Below are 27,271 nucleotides of genomic sequence, written 5' to 3'. Positions count from 1 at the left end.
TAGAAGGAAAACAGACAGCCCAGCATTTATAGAGACATCATCATAGCTTCAAGATCTTTGCAGAAATGGGCAAAGGATAAATCCTAAACCAACACAAATGGTCAAGGCGATAGCAAAAGAAATCCATGCTTTCTACAAAGGAAGAACTAGAATCTGAGAAGTATACCTTTCGGGGAGGGGATTGTAAGGTTGCAACAGTGGGCATTATAAGGTTGCAACGGTTGAGATTTCTTAAATTGGCAGCTAGAAATTTACAATTCCTAAGTGATATGCATTATTCTTTATCTACAATTTGAAATTAGTCTTTCAGAAAAGAATTAAGACCTCTGCTAAATTACTTAGGTATTTTGCACAGTAACTAAATGCCCAGGCAATAACTTTAATTTGTAGTTTTATGAAGCACAAACTCCATCCAGCACAAAAAAGTAAAAACAAAATAGGGCAGATGATAAAACTAGTGACATTAAATTTCAAAATACTCAACTTGTTTGATAAATATATAAACATTCTGTTCAACATTTAATACTTTTTTTTTGTAGAGACAGAGTCTCAGTTTGTCACCCTCTGTAGAGTGCTGTGGCATCACACAGCTCACAGCAACCTCCAACTCCTGGGCTTAGGCAATTCTCTTGCCTCAGCCTCCAAGTAGTTGGGACCACAGGCACCCGCCACAACACCCAGCTATTTTTTTTTTTTCCCCCCAGTTTGGCCGGGGCTGGGTTTGAACCCGCCACCCTCGATATACAGGCTGGCGCCCTACCCACTGAGCCACATGTATGGTCCAACATTTGATACTTTTTACATAAGTAAAATTTGATTCGAAATACCAAAGTTTACACATTCAATTAGTGAAAACATGTTCATCTAAAAAAATCTAAGGGGCTGCTATCTTGCTGCAAAACAAACTTGCGTCTCATTATAGGTTAATGTGAATCTTAATAGCCCAACTAAATTTGGTCAAAATCAAATAAATGAATGCAAGTTAGAATCACAAAATATTAGCCCTCTGAGATTCAGTTATCAGACTCATGGAAGGTCACCTAGGTGAAAAGACAGAGCCAAGAGAGAAATCCAGGCCTCCAGATTCCTGGCCCAGCCCAGGAGCTCCACAAGTCCATGGTGATACTTCAGGAGAAAGAGCAGAGGTTAATACACAAATGGTCAACATTAAGAAAGAGCTTCAGCTATTTAGCTAATGATGCCTCAAGACCAAGTCTAACACCAAGCTGATCCAGCACAACAACTAGTACTGATGCTGAAACACTAAAACACTTTTGCATCAGTTAAAAAATAAACCCTGGCTGCGATACTCTTAGCACTGCAGCTACCCTGGCCCATCTCCTGGACTTCTAGATACCTCCTCATGATCTAGTAACTGTGGGGTTGGTGCCTGGCTCCTCCCTACCACCTGAGTCTGCTCTGAAGGCTGACGCTCACGCTGAACCAGTTATTTTGAGACTCACCTATCACAAAACCACAAGTCACCATCAGTCATTCATCAGAGAACTAATATGCATAAGAGAGCTCTATCTTCCAAATGTATGAAATTAAAGCCAGGTTTAAAAAAAACTTGGCTTAGAGTTAATTCCCTTCCTTTCCCAAGTCCCATACTTGGACTTTCCCAAGTCCCCTATTTGCATTATGCATTCATTCACTCACCAAACATTTGCAGAGCCAGGAATTGGGCCCAGCATTGGGATTCAGAGCATGTGCCAGTTCCTAACCCCTCAAGTGCTTACCCACAGTGCTGCTCAGGGGCTCAGGGAAAAGGAGGTGGAAAGGTGGATCCCATAACTCTGACCCACAAAGTGCTACCATGGAGGGGTGTGCAAAGATCTGCGAACTGAAGGAAGAGGGGACCTGGCTACTAAGGGAAGGCTTCACACCGAAGGTGACGTTACAATGGCACCTGCAGGGATATTCATGAGTTAGCAGGTAAACAAGGAAGGAAAAGGTATTCTGGGCAGATGGAACAGCAGATGCTAGGGCACAGAGAGGTATTATAAAACATGGTGTTTTCCAGAATCTGCAACACGCTATTGCTAGAGATGAAAGAAAATGAGATCGGTAAAATAATTTGAAGCCAGATGAAGAAGGGCCTGCCACGCCATTTTTCAAGAATGTTTGAACGAGAAAACTTACTAAACATTCGGGATTACATAGTTCTTGAGAGACTGATCCCTGATAGAGCAAATGAGGCTTCTCTTTTAACAAGATGTGATTTCTCAGTTCCATGGACAATACAAATACTAATGCTCAGCTAAAAGATATTAATCTGTAAGGTAGGCTAAGAACTCAAATCCTCCTCCTCCTCCCTGTTACAGGCTCAATTATCAGCAAGACGGCATTTGAGGATCTCTAGATCAAAGGAGTTATCAAGTATGTTTCAGAAAAGAATATGAATACATTCGCGTGTGAATGCCCAATTTCAGTCAAGCTCACCTCAGAAATGCCTGTGCTGGCTGGTGACTGCTGGGAAGGACATTTTTCTGTTAAACTTTCACTCTTGAACTCGAGGTCATCTGTGGTCATTAAATAACAGTTCTGTTGTATTACTTCCAAATCATTTTCATTGAATTTCTAAGGAAATGAAATAAATTATAAGAAAGTTTTCATCAAGGAAAAAAAAATTGAGACACTGCCCCAAACTCTTTAAGGAAATATATTGCCTTTTTTCACAATGCCCATATGTCCCCTAAATAATTTCCACCATCCCCAAATACCATGCAATTAGAAAACCATAGTGCAACTCCATCTCTGTGCTAGTACAAGTTAGAGAACAGCAGGATGCCGGCAAGGCAGAGCCAAAGTCAGTGGCAGTTGGTACAAATCTCAACTCATCACCGTGACTGCCTGGCTGCAGGTGTGAAGGACAAAGGCCAGGCACTGATACAACAGAACTGGTTCCAAATCCTGGGTGATCTCTGGGTCTATTTTCTATCCTGCAGGCTTACTGGGGTGAATAGAGGGGTTTTATATCAAAATCCAACAAAGTCTTAGCTTTTCTTGAAATGTTACCAATTTGACAGTTTGAACTGTCCATATCCACGGAGAGGTTTGACTTCTGGGCAGAAAAAGCCAAAACTGCAAAGACTGCTATTGGGTGTGGACACATACAATGACGACACACAATAACTCCCCTGGCTGATCCCTCTGAGGATCTGACCTCAGCAGCAGAACTGGACGGGACTGGGGCCCAGACCTCTCATCTTTTGGCCCAGTTCAGACACAGAATCTATTTCTAACCCCTTAAATCTAGAAACTCCTAAACTAGGACTCTGCCCACTCTCAGTCAGAAATCAAGGAGAGGAACCACATCCCACTCCTAAGTACCTATCAGAATTAATTTATCATGCCAAACATTTATAAGAAAATTAGACGAACACAAATAAGAAAGCAGAAGCAATTCTTTGTAAAACCCACTGAACTAAAAACTACGAATCAAATAACCAACACTGCCTTTCAATAATTGCCATAATACAGTTGTGTTTAAATTACACTTTTCATTTTCATTTTTTAAAGCCTAATGACAGTAGCACCTCCATAGTTAATCACCTCCCTACAAGACCAGACACACAGCACACGTACTCAGTGTGGGCCTAGTTCCTTACACTGGCCACCTCTGCATGTTGATTATTTTGTTTTTCTTTGTTTTTTTTTTTGCAGTTTTTGGCCAGGGCTGGGTTTGAACCCACCACCTCCAGCATATGGGGCTGGCGCCCTAACCCTTTGAGCCACATTTGAGTGCTCAACTTACTGTATATAATTCAATAGCCAAATAGCACTATATGGTTTAAATGGAAAACTGCAGTCCTCTTACTCACTTCTCATGTCTGAGTCCCATCCCAGAAAAAACCACTTTCAACTCTAGTTATTTCTTCTATTTACCCCCATGTTTCTACATTACATTCTTTCTCCCACACGTCTTAATTTCCTAACTTCAGATTTTATCCATTGATTCCAATTACAGAACTTTAAGGATCAGCTCCTAACTCCTGTATCCCTCAACATTTTTCCTAATAATTCTATCATAATTTTAGCTATCAATCACTAAGTATCAGTAAATCATTGTTCTGCACTTACATTTTTATAGCAGGAAGACTGCTCATGGCTCAGCTATACAGTGTTCCATGATTACATTTCCTTTCCCGTTCAGTTCTTTGCTTATCTTAGAACTGGTAAGTACTTTATTCTACTTGTTTACTTACTTCACAAAATTCGATATTTAATGTTAGTTTATCTCCTAAACTCTCTAGAAAAACTTAAAAACTCCTCTTACGGAGTCAGTCAGGTAACTGAGCACTTCTGCCTTAGTTTCTTAGAGAAGGCCTGACTGCAACGCTCCCTCAGTAGCTCAACTCTGGGCTCTCCACATGAGCAGCTAGGCAGTAGCCTTGTGGCTGCCCTTCCTCCCGTCCCAGGTGAATGCTTTCTGGATCCTGTGTCTCTCTTTTCACTGTTCCTTCATTCATATGGACTCATCCTCTAAGAATTTCCTACAGAGATGATTTCCGGCACCAAGTGTCTGAAATGCCTACAGTCGGCTCCCACACTTACAGACTCAGCTTGGCTGGGTGGAAATCACTTTTCCTGAAAACCTGAAAGAATTGCTCTCTGTCTTCTGGTTTCCAGTGTTGCTGCTAAGAATTCTGATGTCATTCCAGATCTGGACCCTTTGTATGTGACCTGGATTTTCCTCTCTGAAGAAGCCTTTCAGATACTCTCTTTATCCCTATGTTCTGAAATTTCATAGTAACATGCCTTGGGGAATGGGTCCTTTTTCATTCTTTCTGCTAGAAACAGAACAGGCCCTTTCAAGGTAGAAATAGCCATCCTTCCATTATGGGAAATTTTTTCCCATTACTTTGAAATTTTCCTTCCCTCCCCTTTGCCTATTCTGGCTTTCTAGAACGCCAATTAGTCATATCTTGGACCTCCGGAATCAAGCCTCTAATTTTCTTATCTTTTCCTTCCCATTTTCCTAGAGTTTTGTCTGTTTAATTCCATTTTCTGGAAGACTTGCTCAATTTTATCTTGCATCTTTTCTAACTCTTCTATTAAACTTTTTATATTTGCGATCATACTTTCAGTTTCCAACAGGTCACTCTTCTTTTCCAAATGTCTTTATCAGATGCTGATCTTATTTCCTATCTAAAGATGGTGCAGTGTTGAAGTTTTTGGTTTTCTCTAAGCTGTCTGGTGTTGTTCTATTTGCATTGCTTCTATTTCCACTAAGGTACCTTTGTTCTGTTTGGCCTTTGTCTTCCTCTTAAGCATCTTTCTCCTATCTGATAAATTCAAGTCATCTGTTTGCTTTTAAAGGTTAAAAGTGCTCAGAAGCTTGCTCTGTGAACGTGGAAAGGACACATCAAAGGTGGCCTTACTGTGAGATGTGCTGTTCCATTTATTGGAGGACCCCCCAAAAGTTAGCTTCTTTTAGTCTTTTCTCCCCCCCCCCCCCCAAGGAACCTCACGGCTGGTTATGTGCAATTCCCCTCTCCGCCATTTTCATTTAAGCTACCCACTCTAGCTGCATCTGGTGATCCCCAGGCCGGAGCTGCTCTGGCTTAAGGTCTCCAAGGATCTCCCACTGGTAAGCAGAGGATCACCTACAACTGCTAAGAACGGCAGCCGAGTCTTGTGTGCCTTCCTGGAACTCCGCAGCATAAACCAGCATGCTTCTTGTTGGCTTTTCTTCTCAAAGGCACGAAGGCACAAAGGCACGTAGCAGAATGGAGAAAGCTGAATCCTATGCAGTTACCACCTGTCCATCCACTTAACAAAACTTCGTTGGCAACTCATACCTGATGTTGTATCTGCTCCCATTCTCCAAAGTTAGTCCTTTGAGTTTATACCTATTCCTTCACTGTTATTTTAGTGAGACTTCAGCAATATGTAGAGTTAAGCATCCATGTTCAATCCAGCATGGTACCTGTAAGTCTGAGTTGAATCTCAAAAATCTACTGCATGACCCAGCAAGAAGGGTTATGTTGCAGGACAAAGAAGAACAGTTAGAGGAAAAGCACAAAGGAGCGTATGGACACAGCGCGAATACTCCAGGGAAGTGCCTCGTGAAGTGCCTCTCACAGAACAAGCCAGCACTCCAATCCAGGCCCTGCCCTTTACTAGTAGTCACATGACTCAAGATCAGGTCCTCCCTTCTCTGAGCTTCTGTTTCTCCAAACTTACCTCCCTGGTGGCTGAAGCTCAAATAACATAAAGGAAGCTTTAAAGTGTTTTAAAACATTGCATTGACAACTATAATCATAAATGTTCCTACAAAAGAGTTTAGAAAAAAAAAATTCATGCTAAATCAAAATATTTAAACACCCCCCTCCCCAAAAAAATGTTGGGTACCTGAAGCAGCAAGTCCTTTTCATTAGCATTTCCTATTAGACGTTTGATGGCTTGCTCTTGACTGTGTAATTTTTTATGGCTTTCATTCAAAAGACTCTTGTAACGATTCTCCACTGCTTTCTCTCTTTCATTCACTTCATTGTGTAACTTTTCAACTTCATTTCTAAGGTCCTATCAGAAAGCAAAGAAAAAATGGACTTTACTTGACAAAAATTTCAAGGTGACAATCTCTTCTGTGTTTGACTTGCTAAATTACTGTTGTAAGAGCAGAATAACAGATGTATTTCACAAATGTGTACTTCCTTTCATTTAAAGTTTTACAAAAGTCAACTTTAAGAATAATCTGAAATTTGGAAAGAGCTTTATGCACAGATATTTATCATGACATTATTTACAATACTGAAAATCCAGAAAGAAACTAGGTTGCCAACAACACAGAAATAATAATAAAGAGTATAATATTTTTAAAAAGCACAATTATAAGTAAAAACAAACTAGGATACTAAATTGTGTATATAGTATGATATGGATTATTTTCTAAATGTTTATAAAACTGTTGTAAGGCTACATCAAAATAACAACAGTATATTTAGGTAGAGGGATTATGGGTGATTTTTTAGTTGATAGTTACTGTTTTATTTTTCTTAGTTGCCAAAATCCTTCATCACTTTAATAATCAGAAAAAAATTGTCTTTAATAATACCATTTTTAAAAGAATTTAAAGTAAGATGTAACATTAAGAAAAAAACAAAAACACATACTATCTGGTTGATGGGCACAGGTATAACTTTGATGCAAACCGTATGTAACAAAAGCAATTTATGTAATCAAAATGTTTTTACCCCCAACTCACACCTAATATGATACTCTCAACTAAAGGGATAAAATTTACAAATAATTTTTTTTATAAAAAAGTATACACTATGATTGTGATTACTTAAAATATGTACTATTTGTAATACTGAAGCACTATTCATAATAACAAAAGGATGTCAACAACCCAAATGTCCACAAATAGAGGAACAGAGAGCACTCTTAACCTATAAATAAGCCCCTCTAAATATACTGCCTGAAAGTAATCTTCAGAGGATTTGTTAAGAGGGGAGGAGTACACCAAGAGAAATGAGTATAGATAGCATATTGCCATTTATTTAACCATAATATAAATTAAATGACTGTCTACAGTTATAGGAGAAAGTAGGAAGACACAGACATGTAGACTAGAATTGATTTTACAGATATCACTTTGGAGTTATTGAAATGTTTACATAATTACCTTTTTTTTTTTTTTTTAAGAGACAGAGTCTCACATTATTGCCCTTGGCAGAGTGCCATGAGGTCACACAGCTCACAGCAACCTCCAACTCCTGGACTTAGGTGATTCTCTTGCCCCAGCCTCCCAAGTAGCTGGGACTACAGGGGCTCGCCACAACACCCAGCTATTTTTTTTGTTGTGGTTTGGCCGAGGCCGCCGCCTTTGAGCAGGCCACCTTCGGTATATGAGGCCAGTGCCCAGCTCACTAAGCCACAGGCGTCACCCTACATTAATTATCTTAAAATAAAAATCCCCTAAAACTGAAAACAGAGCAAACAAACAAATAAATCTAACTTTGTAACAAACTGACTAATTAAACAGAGAGGAATTATTTCAATAACTTTAAAGCAGGTCATTCGCACATCCTTTGTGTGATATTTAGCCCCAAGGTCAAAAGGGGCTAAAAAATCTTAAAACTGTTTTTAGTAATCATGTTCTAAGTAAGTTAATCTGAAACTATATGTGTATATATATTTATTAAATAATTATTAACGTCCTACCAGACAAGGCTTTAAGCATGTAAGACACACATAAAAAACTTTTTTAATGATAAACATGAACTTGAAATATCAATGTGAACTCATTATTTTCTATTAATTCATTCCTTCCACTGAAAAAGACTAGAATCTGTTTCTGCTTCGGCATCTGTAGTTTCTAAATACCATTTCCTATCAAAAAGATAAGGTTCTTTAAAGCAGTTCTTCTCAAAGTATAATCCCTAGAACAGCATAATTAGGATCACCTGATACCCCAAATGTGCACACTTGGGGCCCAACCCAAGACCCGTTAAATCAGAAACTCTGAAGGTAGGCAGGGCTCATCAGCAATGCTCTAACAAGTTCTCTAGGTAATTCTGACACACACTAAAGTTTCCCTCAGAGAAAGGGGTGACTGCAGACCTGGCGCAGGAAGATATAAGATGAGCCCAGACATCTTTTCACATCAGAAAGGAAGGAAGCTATCAAAGACTACAGAGTTCATGTCCAGGAATCAACTAGAATAAGCTTCTCCACTGTCCAAAGATATGACAATTAGAATTAAAAGGAGGATAATAGCAATGAATGAAAATACATCAAAATATTAAATATCTATGAATTCATAAAAAAAAAAAAAAAACCTTTGGTCACTCTGATAGGCAGAGTTAACAGCCCCCAAAGTTCACATCCTACTCGCCAAATGGCAAAAGGAAATGAGGGTTAGGCCGGGTGTGGTGGCTCACGCCTATAATCCTAGAGCTCCGGGAGGCTAAGTTGGGTAGATTGCCTGACACCACAAGTTCGAGACCAGCCTGAGCCAGAGTGAGACTCCATCTCTAAAAATAGCCAGGCGTTGTGGTGGGCACCTATAGTCCCAGCTACTTGGGAGGCTAAGGCAAGAGAAGCACTTGAGCCCATGACTTTGAGGTTGCTGTGAGCTATGACACCACAGCATTCTACCAAGTATGACAAAGTTGAGATAGGGTCTTAAAAAAAAAAAAAAAAGAAACTAAGGGTTACAGATGGCATTAAGGCTGCTGCTAATCAGGTGGCCTTAAAAAGGAGAATAACCTGGATTATTTTATCACAAATATCCTTAAAAGTGGAAGAGGGAAGCATGAAGAGGCTCCCCCAGTCACTGCCAGCTCTGAAGATGGAAAGGGGGCAACAGAGTTAGTAATCAGGCAGCCTCCAGAACAGCAATTTTCTTTTTTTGGCCAGGGCTGGGTTTGAACCCACCACCTCCGGCATATGGGACCTTCGTCCTACCCCTTTGAGCCACAGGCGCCGCCCAGAACAGCAATTTTCAACCTATGTGCCCTGAGAGGATCTTAGGTGTGCCATAAAAATCTTTAACGATCATTAATTAAATTATTTTCCAAAGACATTCAAGGCACAGTAAGTACATTCTTCTTCTTCTTTTTTTTTTTATTTTTTTTTTGAATCAACATAATTTATGTGTGCCACAGAAGTTTAACTGTAAGTTCAAGTGAGCCATGAGATAAAAAAGATTGAAAAACACTGCTCTAGAAGCTGGAAAGTCAAAGCACCAGACTCTCTATTAGTCTTCAGGAGAAATACAGCCCTGCCAACACTGGAATTTAGCCTAGGAGACCCAGTTCAGGCTTCCAGACCCTTAAGGTAACAAATTTGTAGTGGTAAGCCACCAAGTTTATGGTAATTTGTTACAGCAGCAATAGGGAGCTAATAGTTGTCTTTGGAGGATCCTAGGGAACTCTTTTTTCATCTTTCCTACACGAACGGCACCTCAGGGTAACTAAATAGGTGATGAAAACCAAGTTTTCCTTGTGGAAGTATTCAGCTTTAAAAGAAAGAATAATGAAATCAGATTATCACCATTTATGAACAATTATCAATAGATAGTAAAATCACAAAAATAGGGACTATCAAATATTTGGAGGTACAGTATGACTACCTATAATATAATCTTGCCAAAAAACTAAATGTGAATTTGATGATGAATTTGATCATACTTATCTAAATTGTCGATTTACTAGAAATAAGAGTCAACAGAGAAACAAATTAATGGGCTTGACACGGTGGTTATCCTAACACTCTGGGAGGCCAATGCAGGAGGATTGCTTGAGTTCAGGGATTGTCTCTACCTAAAAAAAGAAAAACTAGCCAGGCATTGTGGCAGGAACCTGTTGTCCTAGCTACTTGGGAGGTTGAGGCAAGAAGATTACTTGAGCCCAAGAGTTTGAGGCTGCCATGAGCTATGATGACAGTACAGCACTCAAGTGAGAATGACAAAGTAAGACTCTCAAAAAAAAAAACAAAAACAAAAAGCAGTCGAGGTCATGAAGAACAAAGACTGAGCAACTGTCCCAGATTAGACAAGACTAGGAAGACAGACAATTCAATGAATGTGGGTCCTGGACAAGAAAAGGGTCACCAATGGGAAAACTAGCAAAGTTCAAATAGAGTCTGTAAAGTAGTATTAGTATTGTTTACGCTAATCTCCTGGTTCTGGCTTAAGTGTACCATAGTTATACAAAATGTTAACATTAGGAGAAGTAAGGTTAAGAATATATGGGAACTTTACATTATTTTCCCACCTTTCCTGTATGTCTAAAGTTATCAAAATAAATTTTATTTTTAAAAAACCATATTAATCTGGGACAGCACCTGTGGCTCAAAGGAGTAGGGCACCAACCCCATATGCTAGAAGTGGCAGGTTCAAACCCAGCCCCGGCCAAAAACTGCAAAAAAAAACCCATTTCAATCAATGCAATGTGTATACCTTATCTGGATCATGATTTGAACAAACTGTTTAAAACAATTTTTTCCCCCAGATTTATATGAGGGTACGGATGATTAGGTTATATTATACATTTGTTAGGTAAAGTCCAAGTTATAGTTGAGCCCTTCACCCAGGAGGTGTGTGTGCCCTATTCCCCTATATTGTATGCCCATTAGGCGAGAGCTTGTCCCTCTCCCTCCTCTCCCCCTCACTTGAATTTAATTATGTCAAACAATTTTTTTTTAATGAGACAATCAGGGAAATCTAAACATTAACAGCCTATTTGGTAATTTAAAGAGATTATTAAGCTTTTTATGTGAAAATGGTTTTTAATTTAATCACACTGAAACACTGATAAAATAATGTGTCTGGAAATTGCTTAAAATCAGCATTGAGAAGGAGGGCATTAGGGGGAGGGCAGAGATGACACGCGGCCAGCTAGGAGTTTAATGACTGCTAACACTGGGAGATAAAAACATGGAGTTCAGTGTTCCACTCTCTCTCCTTTTGTATTTGAAAGTACCTTAATGAACAGTTTTTTTCATAATGTCACTTATTAAAAATCTGTGAGAAATACCAAAACACATGATTATGAATGGTTTTTTAATTACATTATTCTTTTCTCAATTTTTTAAGTACTTCATACTATATAGGCTACATTCATAATGAGCAAGGGTAAAGTAACATTTTTTAAATCCTTTAAAAATTACACTTTTTTCTTAGTCAGATGATGAGAATGCCTTAAACCTTTAATCCAAAACAACTAGAACACAAATCTATGATGAATGGTAAATGTCAGTAAATAGAAATTCAATTTTGAAAGAGGAAAAAGGTGTTTATTTTAAATTATGATCCAAATAGTACTAACAAAACATTAACAGAATCCTAAGATTAGAGAATAAAAATATTCTCACACAATACAGTCACGCCAACATATCATACATCTTCACACTAGATGCTCCCTGTGGTTCCTTTCCATCTGCAGCCCTAATTTTTATGCAATTTTAAATCTTTTTTGGACTTTTCCCATTTTACTTTATTTATTCCAGTATACCACAATACAAACAGCATGCAGTAATTTAAATGATGATCTAAAGAGAACAATTAAAAAAGCAAAAGGTTAAGAGCATAAAGTCAAGAACAGTTGTTTTTATTTTACAGTACAGAGATGAGAGGCCAGGTGTGGTGGTCACATCTTTAATCCCAGCACTGTGAGAGGCTGAGGCAAGAGGATTACTTGAGGCCAGGAGTTCAAGACCAGCCTGGGCAACATGGTGAGATGCTGTCTGCACAAAAAACAAACAAATAAACAAAATACAGAGATGAGAAAGAACTACAGAGTTGCTATACCTGAACTTCCAACTTGGCTCTGTTCATTCCTCTGAGTCTAAGGAAAGGCAAGACAGGCCTAGGTGGTGCTCAGCGAAAGTTACCACCTAATCTTCATGTTTATGCACTGTAATAAATACGTCTTAAATCACTTAGCTGTTTAGTATCTCCCTCCTATCTCCAACCTTTACAGCTAATACAGCAAAACATAGCTCTGAAAATAAAACGAGTTTTTTTTTATAACTTTTGTTTTCTTAAGCTAAATCCCCAAGAGTGGAATTACTAGGCCAAAGGGTAAAAGCATGTTTCAAGGAATCTTTCTGCAAACTGACAAACATTCTTAAAAAAAAAAAAAAAAGTGCCAAAAATGGCACCACCAAAGTAGAAATCGTTTACTTCACCATGTCCTCACCAGTACTGACATCTTAAGTGTCTGCTAATTTAATTGGTATAAAATGGTTTCTCACCAGGTTTGAATGTACATTCTTTGATTTCCAATCATGCTTCTATATATTTGACTATTTGTTTAGATTTTTCCTTATGCAAAATGTCCTTCCTGGCCATGCATAAAAATAGTTGCAAGGACACTTCAAAAGAAAAGATGCTATCTCAACAGCCACCCAAGGGGTGAATACACAAACACACACATACAAACTAGTTTTCCCTCCATATCAGAAATCTTCCAGGGCAATGTCTGTCTTACCAGCTCTATTAAAGAGGCGGCTTGCGAGGATGCACCTTTCAGGGGTACTTCATTATGCCTTAGGCCTCTTGGTTGTGTTTTTCTGACATGTGACTCATCAGAATGGGCAGATGTGGCTGGGAAGTGGGTACTGAGTGGAGTAAGGGGGACCTGGGGACTCCCACCCTGGGGTTCTATTAATAACAGACCCTACTGCGTGTTAAGTACCTACTGTTGTTCAAGGCAAGGTACTAGATCAGTGGTTCTCAACCTTCCTAATGCCGCAGCCCTTTAATACAGTTCCGTGGATCGCGACCCACAGGTTGAGAACGCTGTACTAGACGCTTTCATAATTACCCATTTAATCTTTACAACCCACAATGGCCTACGAGGCCCCACACCAGCTGCACCTTATGACCTTGCTGCCCTCTTTTGCTGCTGCTCTGCCCACACTAGTTCTGCTCTGGCAACCCTGGCTGTCTTGCTGTTCCTCAAAACACTAGCTCAAGGGCTTTACAGCTGCTGCTCTCTGCCTGGAAAGTTCAGGGCTGTTCCCTCACTTCCTTCAAGTCTGTGCTCAACCGCCACCTTCTCAGTCACCTCACCTCAAATGCCTACCACTAGCCCCACCGTAGCCTCACTCTCCATATTTCCTTCTTTCACTATTTTTCCCCATAGCACCTCTTATTAATTATATAGTATTTAATTATAGTATTTAATTGAGGTTCTAGGCTCCCCCAGAAGGGTGTAAGCTCCATGGGGGTAGGGACTTCTGTATATTTTATGTACTGCTATATCTCCAGTGCCTAGGACGGTACCTGGCACTGTGGCAGATTAAAGATACCCACAAATTTCTTTGACTTTCCTTACATCAAGAAATGTATTGTTTGGCCAAGCACAGTGGCTCACACCTGTACTCCTACCACACTGAGAGGCCAAGGCAGGTAGATTGCTTGAGCACAAGAGTTCGAGACCAGCCTGAGCAACAGTGAGACCTCTGTCTCTAAAAATAGCCAGGTGTTGTGGCGGGCACCTGTAGTCCCAGCTTGGGGGGGACTACTTGGGGGGCTGAGCCCAGAGGATCACTTGAGCCCAAGTGTTCAAGGCTATTGTGAGCTATGACAACATGGCACTCTACTGAGGGTGAGAAAAATAATAATGATAAAGTAACATCTGTGTCCCTTCTTACTAATTCTGGGCAGTACAGTGACTGCTGTAACCCCAGATCATAGCAGAAATGACACCATGCCAGTTACTGGGCCCAGGCCTTAGAAAACCGCCAGCTTCCCATTCCTATCTCCTGGAACACTCTCTCTGGGAGTCCTGAGAGCCGTACATATAAGAAGTACTGCCTGAACACTGCCATGCTGGAGAGGCCGCATACAGGTGCTCCAGTTGACAATCCCAGCTGCACTTAGCTTTCCAGCCACCCACAAGACATGTGAGTAGAGAATCATGGACCCTCCAGCACAGCCCATCCACCAGCTGAATAGTATCAGCAACCTGGGCCACGCAGATCAGAAAATCACCTATTTAAGCCTGGCCCAAATCCTTGGCTCAGAAATGCATGAAATATAAGAAAATTATTATTGTTTCAAGACACTAAGTTTTGGGGTAATTTGCTATGCAGCAAAAGATAACCACAAAAGCACTAAATATCAGTTGGATAACTGAATAAATCAATGAATGAGATGTAATTACTCCCAACTGGAGTAACTGGAGGAAATAGGCTGAGACAGGTAAAGTAACATGCCCCAGATCGCAGTCACTAAGGGCCAGCACCCACCGGATTCCAGGTCTCTCTGAGTGCAAAGCCTCTCAGCTCCCCTCCACACCATCACAGGACTTTCAATCTCCTGCCTCACTCACTAATACACTGATCTCCAGCCACTGAATGGTCATCTGACACTCACTTTTAGAAACTTTCTCTGGTAAACTGCTAGGAAGAATGACTATAAAATGTGTGTTAAGCCAGCCATTTAGGTACATCTTTAAATTCACAGTAAACTTGCACACCATCCTAGAAAGATCATGCCTACTCTTTAATTCTAAAATGTCTTCATATCATGCTGAGTAAAGAGTGTGTACTGTTCTGTACACGGTAATCACAGGTCCACTTCCATCACTGCCCAGATTTGGTTCCCTGCTTTATTATAAACGCCTGAAAGACTTATATTGTGATATGTGGTTAATTTTCTAGTGTACATGTATGTACTCGGTAATCATTTATTCCATTCTCCTTTTTACTTTAAAAAAAACTTTTTTTTCATTTTAAACAAGAAGTTTATTTAAACAACAAGACGCTTGACTTAAAGGGAAAACTATCTAGGATTCATTTTTTTTTAGAGTAATGTATCCCTACTTAAAGACAGCCCTACATGTAACAGCTATGTACAAAAAAGTTATAAAACTGTCCTTGGTTTTACAATGATAAATGAAAACATTAAAATTCTCCAATTGAACAAGGTATGTAAGGTTTTTCATGTTGTTGTTGTTTTGTTAAAACGGTGAGAACAAAATAACTTACTGGAATATAAAGATAAGAGCAGATGAGCGTGTCACTAATGGAGAAAAGGGGGTATTTTCACAGAAGCAATAGTTTTCCCCAACCCATCTGTACCTGATGTCAATCAAAACATATCGTTGGACATTTAGTTTTAAAAAAAAAAAAATGCAATATGCTTGTGCACATACACCAGTTACTTTATGTACAATAAAGGAATAGGAAAGGGGAAAATGAAAAGAATAGAGAAAACTATACTGTAGTAGTCAGGATGTGGTGGAACCAAATTGCAGTTTTCTAATTGAGAATGTCATCTTGGTCTATAATAACAGAGTTCGGAGTAAAGTAGCAGGTTCCCTCTTTAGTAGACACCTCCTGTCTGCTGTTGGAACACATCAATTGTATCTTCATCCTCCATTTCCAACTGTGCAGGCGTGTCTGTTCATTGATTGGCTGCCCATCAAATTGGAATCTGATCTGCCTCATTGACAAACCCTGTCGTTCACAATAGGCTTTCATTAGTTTACTAAGTGGTGTATGCCTCTTAATCTTAAACTGCACCGCAGAACCATCCTGTCCCGCCACCTTTAAGTTTATGTGATTGTTGTTCTCAGTCTTGACTCCTTCCTTAGGCTGCCATGGCAAGCGCCCGAGTCCCCTCAGCTGCCGCTTCACAAAAGAGGTACCAGGAGTGGCAGAAGAAGCTTTACTTTTAAAATTTTAATACAGCTACCCAGGAAGAACTTCTTACATGTTTTCCGGGCTGAAAACTACCAATGTGCCGCATTTCTCTCGCCTGTCCCCTGAACCTAAGAGAGTTGACAACATGAAAATCACCGGAATTCCTGAAAGGACCTGTAGTTTTTTCATCCCCTTAGATTACAAATTCTTAACCTGAAGTCCAGTGAATGGGCCCTGGGAGCCCATGTACATCTCTGTGTGTACATTTGTGGGTGGGGGGAAAGGTGAAGGGCCTAAGGCACCATCAGGATCTTGAATAAAGAAAGTCAGGATACCACAGAGTACAGACCCCTCCTTTTATTATAATCACTAGTGACAAGACCCACCATTTACTGAGCACCACGATGAGCCAAGCCAGGCCAAAGCATTTTCACATAAAACATCACTAACTTTAATGACTGCCCACATGTTATTACTGATCCTGTTTTGACAGAAAAGAAATTAAGACTCAGAGAGGGTAAGCTATTTTCACAAAGCTTTGCGAATAAGTTCTAGTGCTAAAATTCAAACCCAGGTCAGTGTGACCCCAAATTCTTTCAGAACTTTCCACCAAATAGCACTATTGGTTAAAGGCAAAAAAAAAAAGTGTAAAACCACTCTGTGACTGAGCTTCCACAAGTCACTAATTCCAATTCCCAGGGGTAATTTAATAGTTGCTCAAAGATTTGGATTGGCGGATTATCTAGCCCAGATTGAGGACCACCTCCTCAGGAATAGGGCAGAACCAGAGGCCTTTAACCTTATGTGAGGAACAGTTGGAAAAGGCTTAAAGTATAAGGACTCCTGGGACAGAAGATGGGGGGCAGTGTACTGAGGTGGCTTTGAGGAAGAGTGGCTGCCATGGCAACAAGAGACAGCCAACAGGCTTCTGTGCTCATCACCAGAGGGGCTATAACAAATGCTTGGGGGAGGCATGGAGACGGCATGTCTTGCCTAAGCAAAACAATCAGAAATGAAAAACTGGTATCTTAGGTGGTTTCCCCAAACCTCCTCTAATATTCCTGGACTATGAAATCAGATAGACCTAGCCAGAATCCTGGCTTGACTGCTAACTAGCTGTGTTACCAAAGACAGGTAGCTTAAATCTTTTTCATTGTTTCTCTTCCAGTAAACAGAAATAATAATAATGCAAACTCCCAGGTCCTTGGAGGGTTAAGTGCACACTGGGTCCCCAGCACAGAAGCTGGTGCAAGCAAATGATGTCATCCCACCTCTCCCTCCCCCAGCAGGAGCCCCAGCTAACTTGTCCTTCTGGGCTTCCTCCTTCCACCACTGCTGGCTCACCCAGCCACAAGGCTGGACTCTTGCCTCTCCCTCTCACGAGCACCTTGTCAGCCGGCAGGTAACCCAGGCCACCAGGCCCAGCACATCCTTAACACAGAGTGCGTGAGATGGAGATGAGGATTAGGTGCTTGTGGCTAAGGGCGCCCAAATCCTGCCCTGTCTTCCACTCCCACCACCTCCAGAGTCTGAAAGGAGCTATATACCAGAAACAATAGCAGGATGGGAATCAAAGTACAGTTCTCAAAGTACAATCTCATACCAACCGTTGTGCTTTCTGATCAAACTGAAAGCTTGCATTTGGTTGTTATTTGGGGGGGATGAACACAGCATAAGGGAGTTGCCTGAGTCCTTTTACTCAAGTAGAAATAAAGTGGACAAAAACAACTAGAAGGCCAGGCCTGAATGGATCTGCAGGACAGCAAGAAGAATCTAGAACTTGGATCCTGACTTTCTAAGGTATAGCATCCCACCCATTAACAAGGATGGCCCCAAAATATCTTGGACTGTGGTTAATTGTGATTAGAAAGGAGGAAGGCAGAAGCTGCAGCAGTGAGGAAGAAAAGTATCCCTCCCCTATCCTCACTCCTCACCTCCTTCCACCCCACCACCTCTGCCTTCTTCAGCACTCAGCTCTCATCTAGTCAACCACAACAGCTTCCTCACCGACTGGTCTGCCTGTCCTGGGTTCACCCCTCCAAACGACACGTAGACCCTTGATTATTACACCTCTGCTCAGCATCCTTCAGAGACTCCAAATTAACTGCAGGACAGGGCTATCCTAACAAGCAGCCCATTCAAGGGTCCTAACAGTGAGCGCCAGTCTACCTTTCAGCTCTGACCCCCCCACCCCCCGGCCCCCTGAGCCAAGCTCCTTATTAACACACTCTCCAGGCTCTGTGTCTGCCATGACCCCTCCACCTGGGAAAAGTATCACAAAATTCCCTCCAATTCCACCGAAGATAGCAAGACCCAATCCAAGTGCAACTTCTTCCACAGAGACCAATCTGATTACTTTAGCCCTTACTGATCATCCTCCCAAAGTACCACCTGCCACTTTTTTCTAAAAACCTCTCTACAGTATTCAGGAGAGTGCTGGACACTTTATCTATCATCTCGTTCAATGCTCAAAAAACTCCATGAAACAGATGCAGGCAGACGTCCTTTCAGCGTGCCCTGCTTTGCTGCCTTTGCAGATACTATGCATTTTACAAGCTAAGTCTACAGCAACGCTGCATCAGGCATGTCTGTCAGCGCCACTTTGCCAGCAACGTGTGCTCACTTTGTCTCTGCATCACACATTGGCAATTCTCACAATATTTCAAACTTTTTCATTATTATTATCTACTATGGCAACCTGTGATCAGTGACATTAGATGTTGCTACTAAAGTTGTTTTGGGGTGCCACAAACTGCACCCACACAAGACAGCAAACCAAATTGATAGATGTGTGTGTCCTGATCGCTCCACTCACCAACAGTTCCCTCATCTCTCTCCCTCTTCGGACCTCTCTAGTCTCTAAGACACAACAAAATTGAAATTACATCAATCAATACAATGGCCTCTAAGTGTTCAAGTGAAAGAAAGAGTTGCATGTCTCTCATTTTAAATGAAAAGCTACAAATGATCGAGCTTAGTGAGGAGGCCAAAAGCTAAAACAAGCTTTCAAAAGCTAGGCCTCTTGCACGAGTTAGCCAAATTGTGGTTGCAAAGAAAAGTGTTTTTTTGTAATAGATTTCTTTCTTTTTCTTTTTTTTTTCTTTTGAGATACAGTTTCACCCTGTCACCCTCCTGAATACTGTAGAGAGGTTCTTAGAAAAAAAGTGGCAGGTGGTACTTTGGGAGGATGAGTGCTGGGTAGAGTGCTGTGGCATCATAGCTCACAGCAACCTCAAACTCTTGGGCTCAAGCCATCCTCTTGGTTCAACCTCCTAAGTAACTTGGACTACAGGTACCTACCACGACACCCAGATAGTTTTTCTATTTTTAGTAGAAACAGGGTCTCGCTCTTGCTCAGACTGGTCTTGAACTCCTGAGCTCAAGCAGTCCACCTGCCTCAGCCTCCCAGAGTGCTAGGATTATAGGTGTGAGCCACCACACCCAGCCACAAGAAAAGTTCTTTAAGGAAATTAAAAGTGCTATTCTACTGGACACACAAATGATAAGAAAGCAAAAGACTCTCATTGCTGACATGGAAAAAGTTTTAGTGGTTTGGATAAAGATCAAAATAGCCATGACATTCCTTTAAGCCAAAGCAAGACCCTTTAAAACAAGACCCTACCTCTCTTCAATTCTGTGAAAACAGAGAAGTGAGGAAGTTGCAGGAAAAAACTATGAAGCCAGCAGAGGTTGGTTCATGAGGTTTTAGGAAAGAAGCCATCTCCGTAACATAAAAACATAAGGTGAAGTAGCACATGCTGCAGCAAATTATCCAGAAGATCTAGCTAAGATCACTGGTGAAGGCCACTACATAAAACAACAGATTTTTCATGTGGAGAAACAGCTTACACTGGAAGTAGATGACACCTATGACCTTGACGGCTAGAGAGGAAAAGTCAAGGCCTGGTATCAAAGCTCCAAATCATAGGCCAACTCTCTTTTTAGGGGTTAATGCAGCTGGTGACTTTAAGTTGAAGCCAACGCTCAATTAACACTCTGAAAATCTTAGGACCCTTAAGAATTATGCTAAATCTACTGTCTGTGCTCTATAAATGGAAGAACAAAGCCTGGATGACAGCACATATGTTTATAGCATGGTTTAACTGAATACTTCAAGCCCCTGTTGAGACCTACTGCTCAGACAAAAAAAGATTCCTCTCAAAGTATTACTGCTCATTGACAATGGCATCTAGTCACCCAAGAGCTCTGATGGAGATAGACAAGGAGATTAATGTTGTTTTCATGCCTGTTAACATCTGTTCTGCAACCCATGGATCAGGTCATATTACTGAAGAAATACATTGCTAAGGCTATAGCTGTGATTCCTGTAATGGATCTAGGCAAAGTAACCTGAAAATCTTCTGGAAAAGATTCATCATTCTAGATACCATAAAGAATATTTGTGATTCATGGGAGAAAGTCAAATAGCATTATTAACAGGAGTTTGGAGAAGTTGACTCCAACCTTCATGGGAGACTTTGAAGGGTTCAAGACATCAGTGGTGGAAGTAACTCCAGATGTGGAAGAAATAACAAGAGAACAAAAATTAGAAGTGGGACCTGCAAGATGTGACTGAATTGCTCCAATCTCATGATAAAACTTGTACAGATGAGGAGTTGCCTCTTCTGGATGGGCAAAAAAAGGGGTCTCTTGAGATGGCACCTACTCCTGATCAAGATGCTGTAAACATGATTAGAAGGACAACAAAGATTTGAGATATTACATGAAACTTAGTCAATGAAGTCGTGGCAGGGTTTCAGAGGACCAATTCCAACTGTGAAAGAAGTTCTATTTTGAGTAAAATGCTATCAAATAATCTTGTAATGCTTCAGAAAAATCTTTCATGATGCAATAAATATCATCTTATTTTAAGAAATTACAGCAGAGTCACCCCAGTCTCAAACAGCCACCACCCTGATCAAACCATTAACATAGAGACAAGAACCTCTACCAGAAAAAAGATTACAACTCACTGACGAGTCAGATTATTATTAGCATTTTTTAGCAATAAAGTATTTTTAAATTAAGAGATATGCATCTTTTTAGACATAATGCTATTGTACCCTTAATAGACGACCATGTAGAGTTTATATAACATTGTGCATGCACTTATATAACGCTTTCATGTGTATCGGGAAACCAACAATCTCATGTGGCTCACTGTATTGTGGTAGTGTGGAACTGAACCCGCAACATCTCCAAGGGACACCTTTACTGTGGTTATACTCATTTTACCAAACAGAAAACTGAAGTTCATAATTGCAAGAGGGACTTTACCTAACAAATGCAATCAGTGTAACCTGGCTTATTGTACCCTCAATGAACCCCCAACAATAAAAAAAAAAAAAAAAAGAAAGAAAACTGAAGTTCAAAGACCTAAATCAACTTAAACAAAATATTAATAACACAGGTAAAAAGTAGTAAAATCAGAATTTTAAACCAAGTCCATTTGTACTCTATTACACCAATAGTTTTTCAAACCAAACCAAGCAGCCCTAGGATCAGGAATACCTAAACCTGGCAGCTATCGGTATCATCTAAATACATGTTCTTGGGCAGTTCTCCAGAAAGTGGCACATAGGCTAGGAGAAGAGCATAAAAATTTATATTTGACTCTAATGCAAAAAACTGCCAACCATCCTGAGGAATCGCAGAGCTCCCTTGGGTGCCTCTGTTTTAATTGCATCTGAAGAGAAAGGATTTATACAGAAAAAAAATTGGAAGACCTCTACCCTACAAACGACTACCACCTTGATTACAAACTAGTGCTGCCACAGCAAGGTACACATCCACTGACAGCCTCAATTTCTACACTGATCGGCAATATTCCTTTAAGACTCACAGGTACACGCTGAACCAGCACGGAGCTGAGAGCTGCCTCTGCACGGCAGAGATCTCAAAGAGCAGACTGGCTGATTAGAAAAAAAAAATTTTTTAATGGACTGCTGGAAAAATAAAATAACCCTAAAATCTCAGAACCACATTAGAAATGAAAAGCTAGGCCCTCACACTTCATTCTCTAGCCAGCTAGTTTATTTTATCTCTGGCTAGATGGTAAACTAGAAGGTTCTCATCCATCAAATTTCCACCTTATCGGGTTTCAATGTGAAAAAGCTTGTCAAAGTGCTCAGTGGTTACCTTTAAAAATACAAAGGAAACTTCTCCAAAATCTTAATGAAATATAGGCACTCAGGTGACGTAAGGAGAATGTCTGGAATTAGTAGGAGACCACAGTGTTCAAGCCACATTCTGTGAAGCCTCATTGCTCCTGGGGGCTCTGCAAGAAACAAGACGTGGGGGGTACCAGGCCTCCCATATCACTACACCCTGAGAAGCTCTACTTTTGTGTTTCCTCTCCACAGAGATCTAACAATCCATGCCTCCCCTAGCTGGTGGTCCTGGCTGTAAAGACAAGATGGGGCTCAATGTAGCTGTCACCAAAAAGCTGCAAGGTACGGACAGCTGGAGTTCAAATTATGCAGGCTTCAGGGTCCAGCTGGGTAAGGTACCAAGCAAGACACCACACCTCTCTAAAACCCCACCTCCAGGATGCACCTGCCCCCTCCTCCAGCCCCAACAAACTGCTCCCCACGTGCCACGTTCATTCATGCCCTTCAAGCCTTGGCACAGGCCTTTCCTCTACCAGGAATACATTTCCAGTTCCCACCTCCTCGGCAAACAGCTCAAATCCACTTCCTTAGTAAAGTCTCCCCCACCGCCTCTTGTCTCTCAGCATAGTTCCATTCTTGGGGCTCCCAAAGCACTTGGTCCATCCCACTATCAGCACTTATCATACTATATTTTAATTAGCTCTCTTCCAGATTCCTTCAGAGACTGTGTATGATTTCATTCAGTCCTGTACTCCCAGTACCCAGGACAAAGTCTGGCACAGAAATGATAAAATAAGAAGGTGAGATAAGAGAAAGTTTCCCTGTTCTGCATGAAAACTGATGGCACAGCCCTTTAGAGCAGCTTTACCAGCAGCCCCATGCATGAGCCACTGACACACTTCACAGCCTCTCAACGTCAGAGTGCTCCGACTCTCTTCCTAAACGGATCAGTCCACAGGAAAGAAGCAGACGTGCACCCCTTCACAGGAGAGGTCAGTGTCGATCAAGGAAGAGGTTTGGTGACTTGATTGGTAGGAGGGAAGACCACATTCATTAATAATCAACAGTGTCCAAGAGATCTTAGAAGGCAATGGTTTGTCATTCAAAGTCCTGAGCCAATGCCTGCCACACAATTATAAGAAAAGAGAAAAGAAGGGCGGCACCTGTGGCTCAAGGAGTAGGGTGCAGGTCCCATATGCCAGAGGTGGCGGGTTCAAACCCAGCCCCGGCCAAAAAATAAATAAAAAATAAATAAAAATAAATAAATAATAAACTTAAAAAAAAAAAGAAAAGAGAAAAGAAGAGAATGAATCTAATAAATTGAGCATATACCTCTGTGTCAGGACCCACAGCAGGCCTTTTCTCATACTGTAGAATTTATTTGTTAATCCTAAAATAGATGTAATCAACCCCATTTTAAGGGAATAAACTAGAGAGGTTAATAGTCGGCTTAAAGGGTAAGCGCCCCTGAGTAAAGCTGAGATTGCCACTCAAGTCCAACACCATTTTCTGCTATTCCAAAGATGCCTACTGAAATTGCCAAGTTTCTGGGGCCCAAGGTAGGGGCATCATCATCAAAATAACTAACAATCATTAATCATTTACGATGTGCTGGGTATTATGCTAAGTGCTATACCCTATCTCAGATAATCCTAACCACTAATCCCTATTTTTCTGACAAGCAATGGACACCGTCGTTTGGAGAGACAAAGCTGCTCATTCAACAGCTAGTAAGTGATGGAGCTAAGCCTCTACTGTCTCTGCATTCAGGCCTTCCTGAAGAAACTGGGACTTGCAAAGACAAAATTTCTTCTAACAGGTCATTTGAACTGCACATTATCCTACTAGTTTACCAACTCAAAATCTTCACATTTGATTTTTTTTTTTAATGGCCAAGAAACCATTTGACCCTTGTTAAAAAAAAAACATACTGCCTTTATAAGGTTTGTGGTCTTAGCTCTAACCAATTAGCTATAGACTCTGTCTCCAAATGCCATGTTTTGATTCTGGTTTACCAAGAGATGATCCAAATGCTGTCATCATCTCATTCGGAGCAATCCATCAGTGAATGTATGTGAGAAATGGAGGGGTTCAGGTTGAACTACCCTGAAATTAAACTCACTCCTGTCAAAGCACATAAGATTAACCAGCTGGGTAATGGGTGTGGCTTTAATTAGAGTTTGGGGCTATAGCCAACAAATGCATCTCCACAGAGTTAAGTGCCCAGGTACACACTTGTCAGGGTAGCAGATGACAGGCCTCATAACAGATGAAAGCATTCAGCTAAGCAAACATCTAATATACGTTGCTTTTAAAGAAGAACAAAAACCCCATCCTGAGTAGAATTCAGAGCATCTGAACCACAGAGAACACATCTAAAGTAAGATTTCTCTCTCTCTTTCTTACTTTACCACACACACCGAAAGGAAAGCCTCAAATGTCGAGGCCCAGACAGTATCAAACTCAAGATGGGAGGGTAGGGATTCAAGGATCCAAGGAGCATTCCTATTAACAGACTACAGAGGTTAGGACACTTTAAACATCAGAATTAGGGCACAGACTTTGGAACATTTTGTTTGTTTGTTGCGTATGTTTTCTTTTCTTTCTTTCCTTTTTTTTTGCAAAGACCTCCTGATTTCCTTGTAGGGATATGGGTCCCTCTGGTGGTAAATGAGGTATAGCAAGCATTCAATAGATGCCTGTGGAACAAAACAAACTACAAGCTACAACACATGCTGAGTCAAATGGCCACTCAGTCACTGCAATCACAGGCAATTAAAACAAACATGAAGGCCTGACTCTTACCGCTCAAGCTCTCAGTATTCATGATCAAACACAGTGCATTCTGAAGCCTCTGATCCAAGCTAAATTTTCAGCAAAAGAATTGCTTCCCTCCAAAATGCTACAGAACAGGCACAATGAGACCAGCAATAAATGTTGGCATAAGCAAAGGATGGTTTGATCTCATCTGAAGAAAACCAGTTGGTTTACCATCAGAATTCTGGAACTGCTATAAAAACCAGTCCTGCCCCACATATGCATAAATATATTCATGACCTACATGTATATGACTTAATAAAAAAAAACAAAAAAACAAAAAAACAGTCCTGTTTGACCTAGGTCCTCTGCACAGGCTTTTTAAGTCAGGGCTCATCTATAAACAGAGCTGCAGCATTTCCAACTGATTTTGCAGTTCTTGTCCAAGAAAAGAGAATGGGAAACAGATACATAGGCAATCCCCAAATTACAAACATCTGACTGACATATATGCGTACTTACAGGCAGGGGCTATTACAGGTAAAAATGTACCTGTTCCAAATCACATACTAATTCAACTTAAGAACAGCCTACAGAACCGATCTTGTTCATAACCTGGGGACTGTCTGTAGTCCTGGGGACTAAGAACCTTCTTATTTACAAACTTACTGACTCGGATAACATTCTTCTGGCCCTGGGCAGAATTTCTTATTAAATGGGGTATCAAAGACTCTGCACACTGCTCAGAGTGCTCTTTATAAAGATCCACCAGAGGCAATTCTTCCCTCAGGCCTTAGTGCCAGCAAAAGCTGTCCTTTTATCTTAAGATGCTCATCTTACAGATACTGGAGATGCTGTACGTGAATTCTCCTCTTCTCACCAGGAAGCACAGCTGGGCTGTAAGTCTCCTCTCTAGCAAACTGAAGGACAGCATAACACACATCTTTACATACTCACTCTCAGGTTCCATTTTACTAGTCACCTTTTTATTCCTTTGGCCCCAGTGCCTTTATTTTTAATTTCAATTAATCTTACAACGTTCTATAAACCTCTGCAAAGTTTCTGAAACACGAAGAACAAATTGTAATTTTTAAAGCTTCAATTAGGAAGAATATTTCAAGTTGGATGTTCGTAAGGATCTACTAATCTGGTCTACTGAAAAGCTGAAAATTCATCAATCTTCCTTTCTGCCAAAAGCATGGTATTCTCAACATTTTCATTGATGGTTTGGCATACCAACAGCATCCATATCACTCATATATTACTTTCTATGTCACTGGGATCAAGCCATTTTAGCTGAGGTTGAGATTGATCTATAAGATGGGAAGATGCCCAAACACAAGGCTGTGAGCATCATGAAGAACACAGGCAATCTCTTACAAAATATAAAGTGCAATCTATACCTAAGAGCCACATCTCTTTACTTCTGTCACTCAAAATAGCAATTTTCATTAACAAAGAAGGTTGCTAAAGATTGAGCTGAATGTCAATTAAGACCAAGACCTGTGTTTTGGACATTTTTCTTACCAATGTTTTCTTTATCCTACCTGTGGAAAACTCAAATAAACACAAGACTCCAAACTGAATCTCCAAGAGTCCTTGGGTGAACCTCTGAATATGCATTGAGACAAGCCGCAGCTGCCAGACTCGAGCATCCCCCTCACAGAAGAACAGCCACCCCCGGCCCCATAATCCTGACCTCTCAGAGCCTGACTTAAATAAAGGCCTATACTCACCTTCTGGTCTCTCAACTTTCCCATACCAATCCATCCACCAAGTTAGTCTTTCCAAATTGCAAATCTGATTCTGTCCATCCTCTGGGCTCCACATGGGCTTCACTGCCTACAGGTCAGTACAGGCTCTGAAACTGATGACATGTCCCTAGAGGCAACCACCCTTCACTACAGCCCCAAACTCTTCTTGCCCTAAATCACCCACCTCTTAATCTTCCCCTTCTGTATAAAACCTTCCTCTCCCTTGCCTATCTTTTTTTTTTTTGGCCGGGGCTGGGTTTGAACCCACCAATATGGGGCCGGAGCCCTACTCCTTTGAGCCACAGGCGCCGCCCCCTTGCCTTTTAACCCTCCACTCATACTTCAGAACCAGTTCAAAACTTACTTTCCCCAGAAGCCTTCTGTGGTCCTGCAAGCCACCTCCTTCCTCTGTGTTCCTATGATAGTTTCTTCATATCTCTGGTGTAGAACTGTCCCATACTTAGTAGAGGACTTAAGCAAAGTGTTCTATGTTGGCTGAAAGTATTAATGGATACCTTTCCGTTGCCAGGGCAGATATAAAGA

At 40.9% G+C, this 27,271-nt stretch overlaps 1 protein-coding gene and 1 pseudogene across 7 annotated transcripts in view; both read right to left on the bottom strand.

The window, feature by feature from the left end:
- The window catches only part of CDK5RAP2 (CDK5 regulatory subunit associated protein 2), a 209,783-nt gene that overhangs the window by 108,704 nt on the left and 73,808 nt on the right, over nucleotides 1-27,271 (bottom strand). For all 7 annotated transcript variants that reach the window (XR_008374822.1, XM_053564215.1, XM_053564233.1 and 4 more), the window contains 2 exons: nucleotides 6,358-6,528; nucleotides 2,443-2,580 (listed from right to left, as the gene is read on the bottom strand). Coding sequence is in view for 6 of the 7 variants with exons in the window: in XM_053564215.1 (XP_053420190.1) it covers nucleotides 2,443-2,580; nucleotides 6,358-6,528 (309 nt within the window). In the remaining variant the exon portion in view is untranslated. The remainder of the gene's footprint in view (nucleotides 1-2,442; nucleotides 2,581-6,357; nucleotides 6,529-27,271) is intronic.
- Nucleotides 15,477-16,213, bottom strand: LOC128568158 (small ubiquitin-related modifier 2-like; annotated as a pseudogene).

The sequence above is a fragment of the Nycticebus coucang genome, chromosome 2 (genome assembly GCF_027406575.1).
Source record: "Nycticebus coucang isolate mNycCou1 chromosome 2, mNycCou1.pri, whole genome shotgun sequence".
Lineage (NCBI taxonomy): Eukaryota > Metazoa > Chordata > Mammalia > Primates > Lorisidae > Nycticebus > Nycticebus coucang.
The sequence above is the reverse complement of the archived record's forward strand: the minus strand, read 5'-3'. Positions and strand labels throughout refer to the sequence as shown.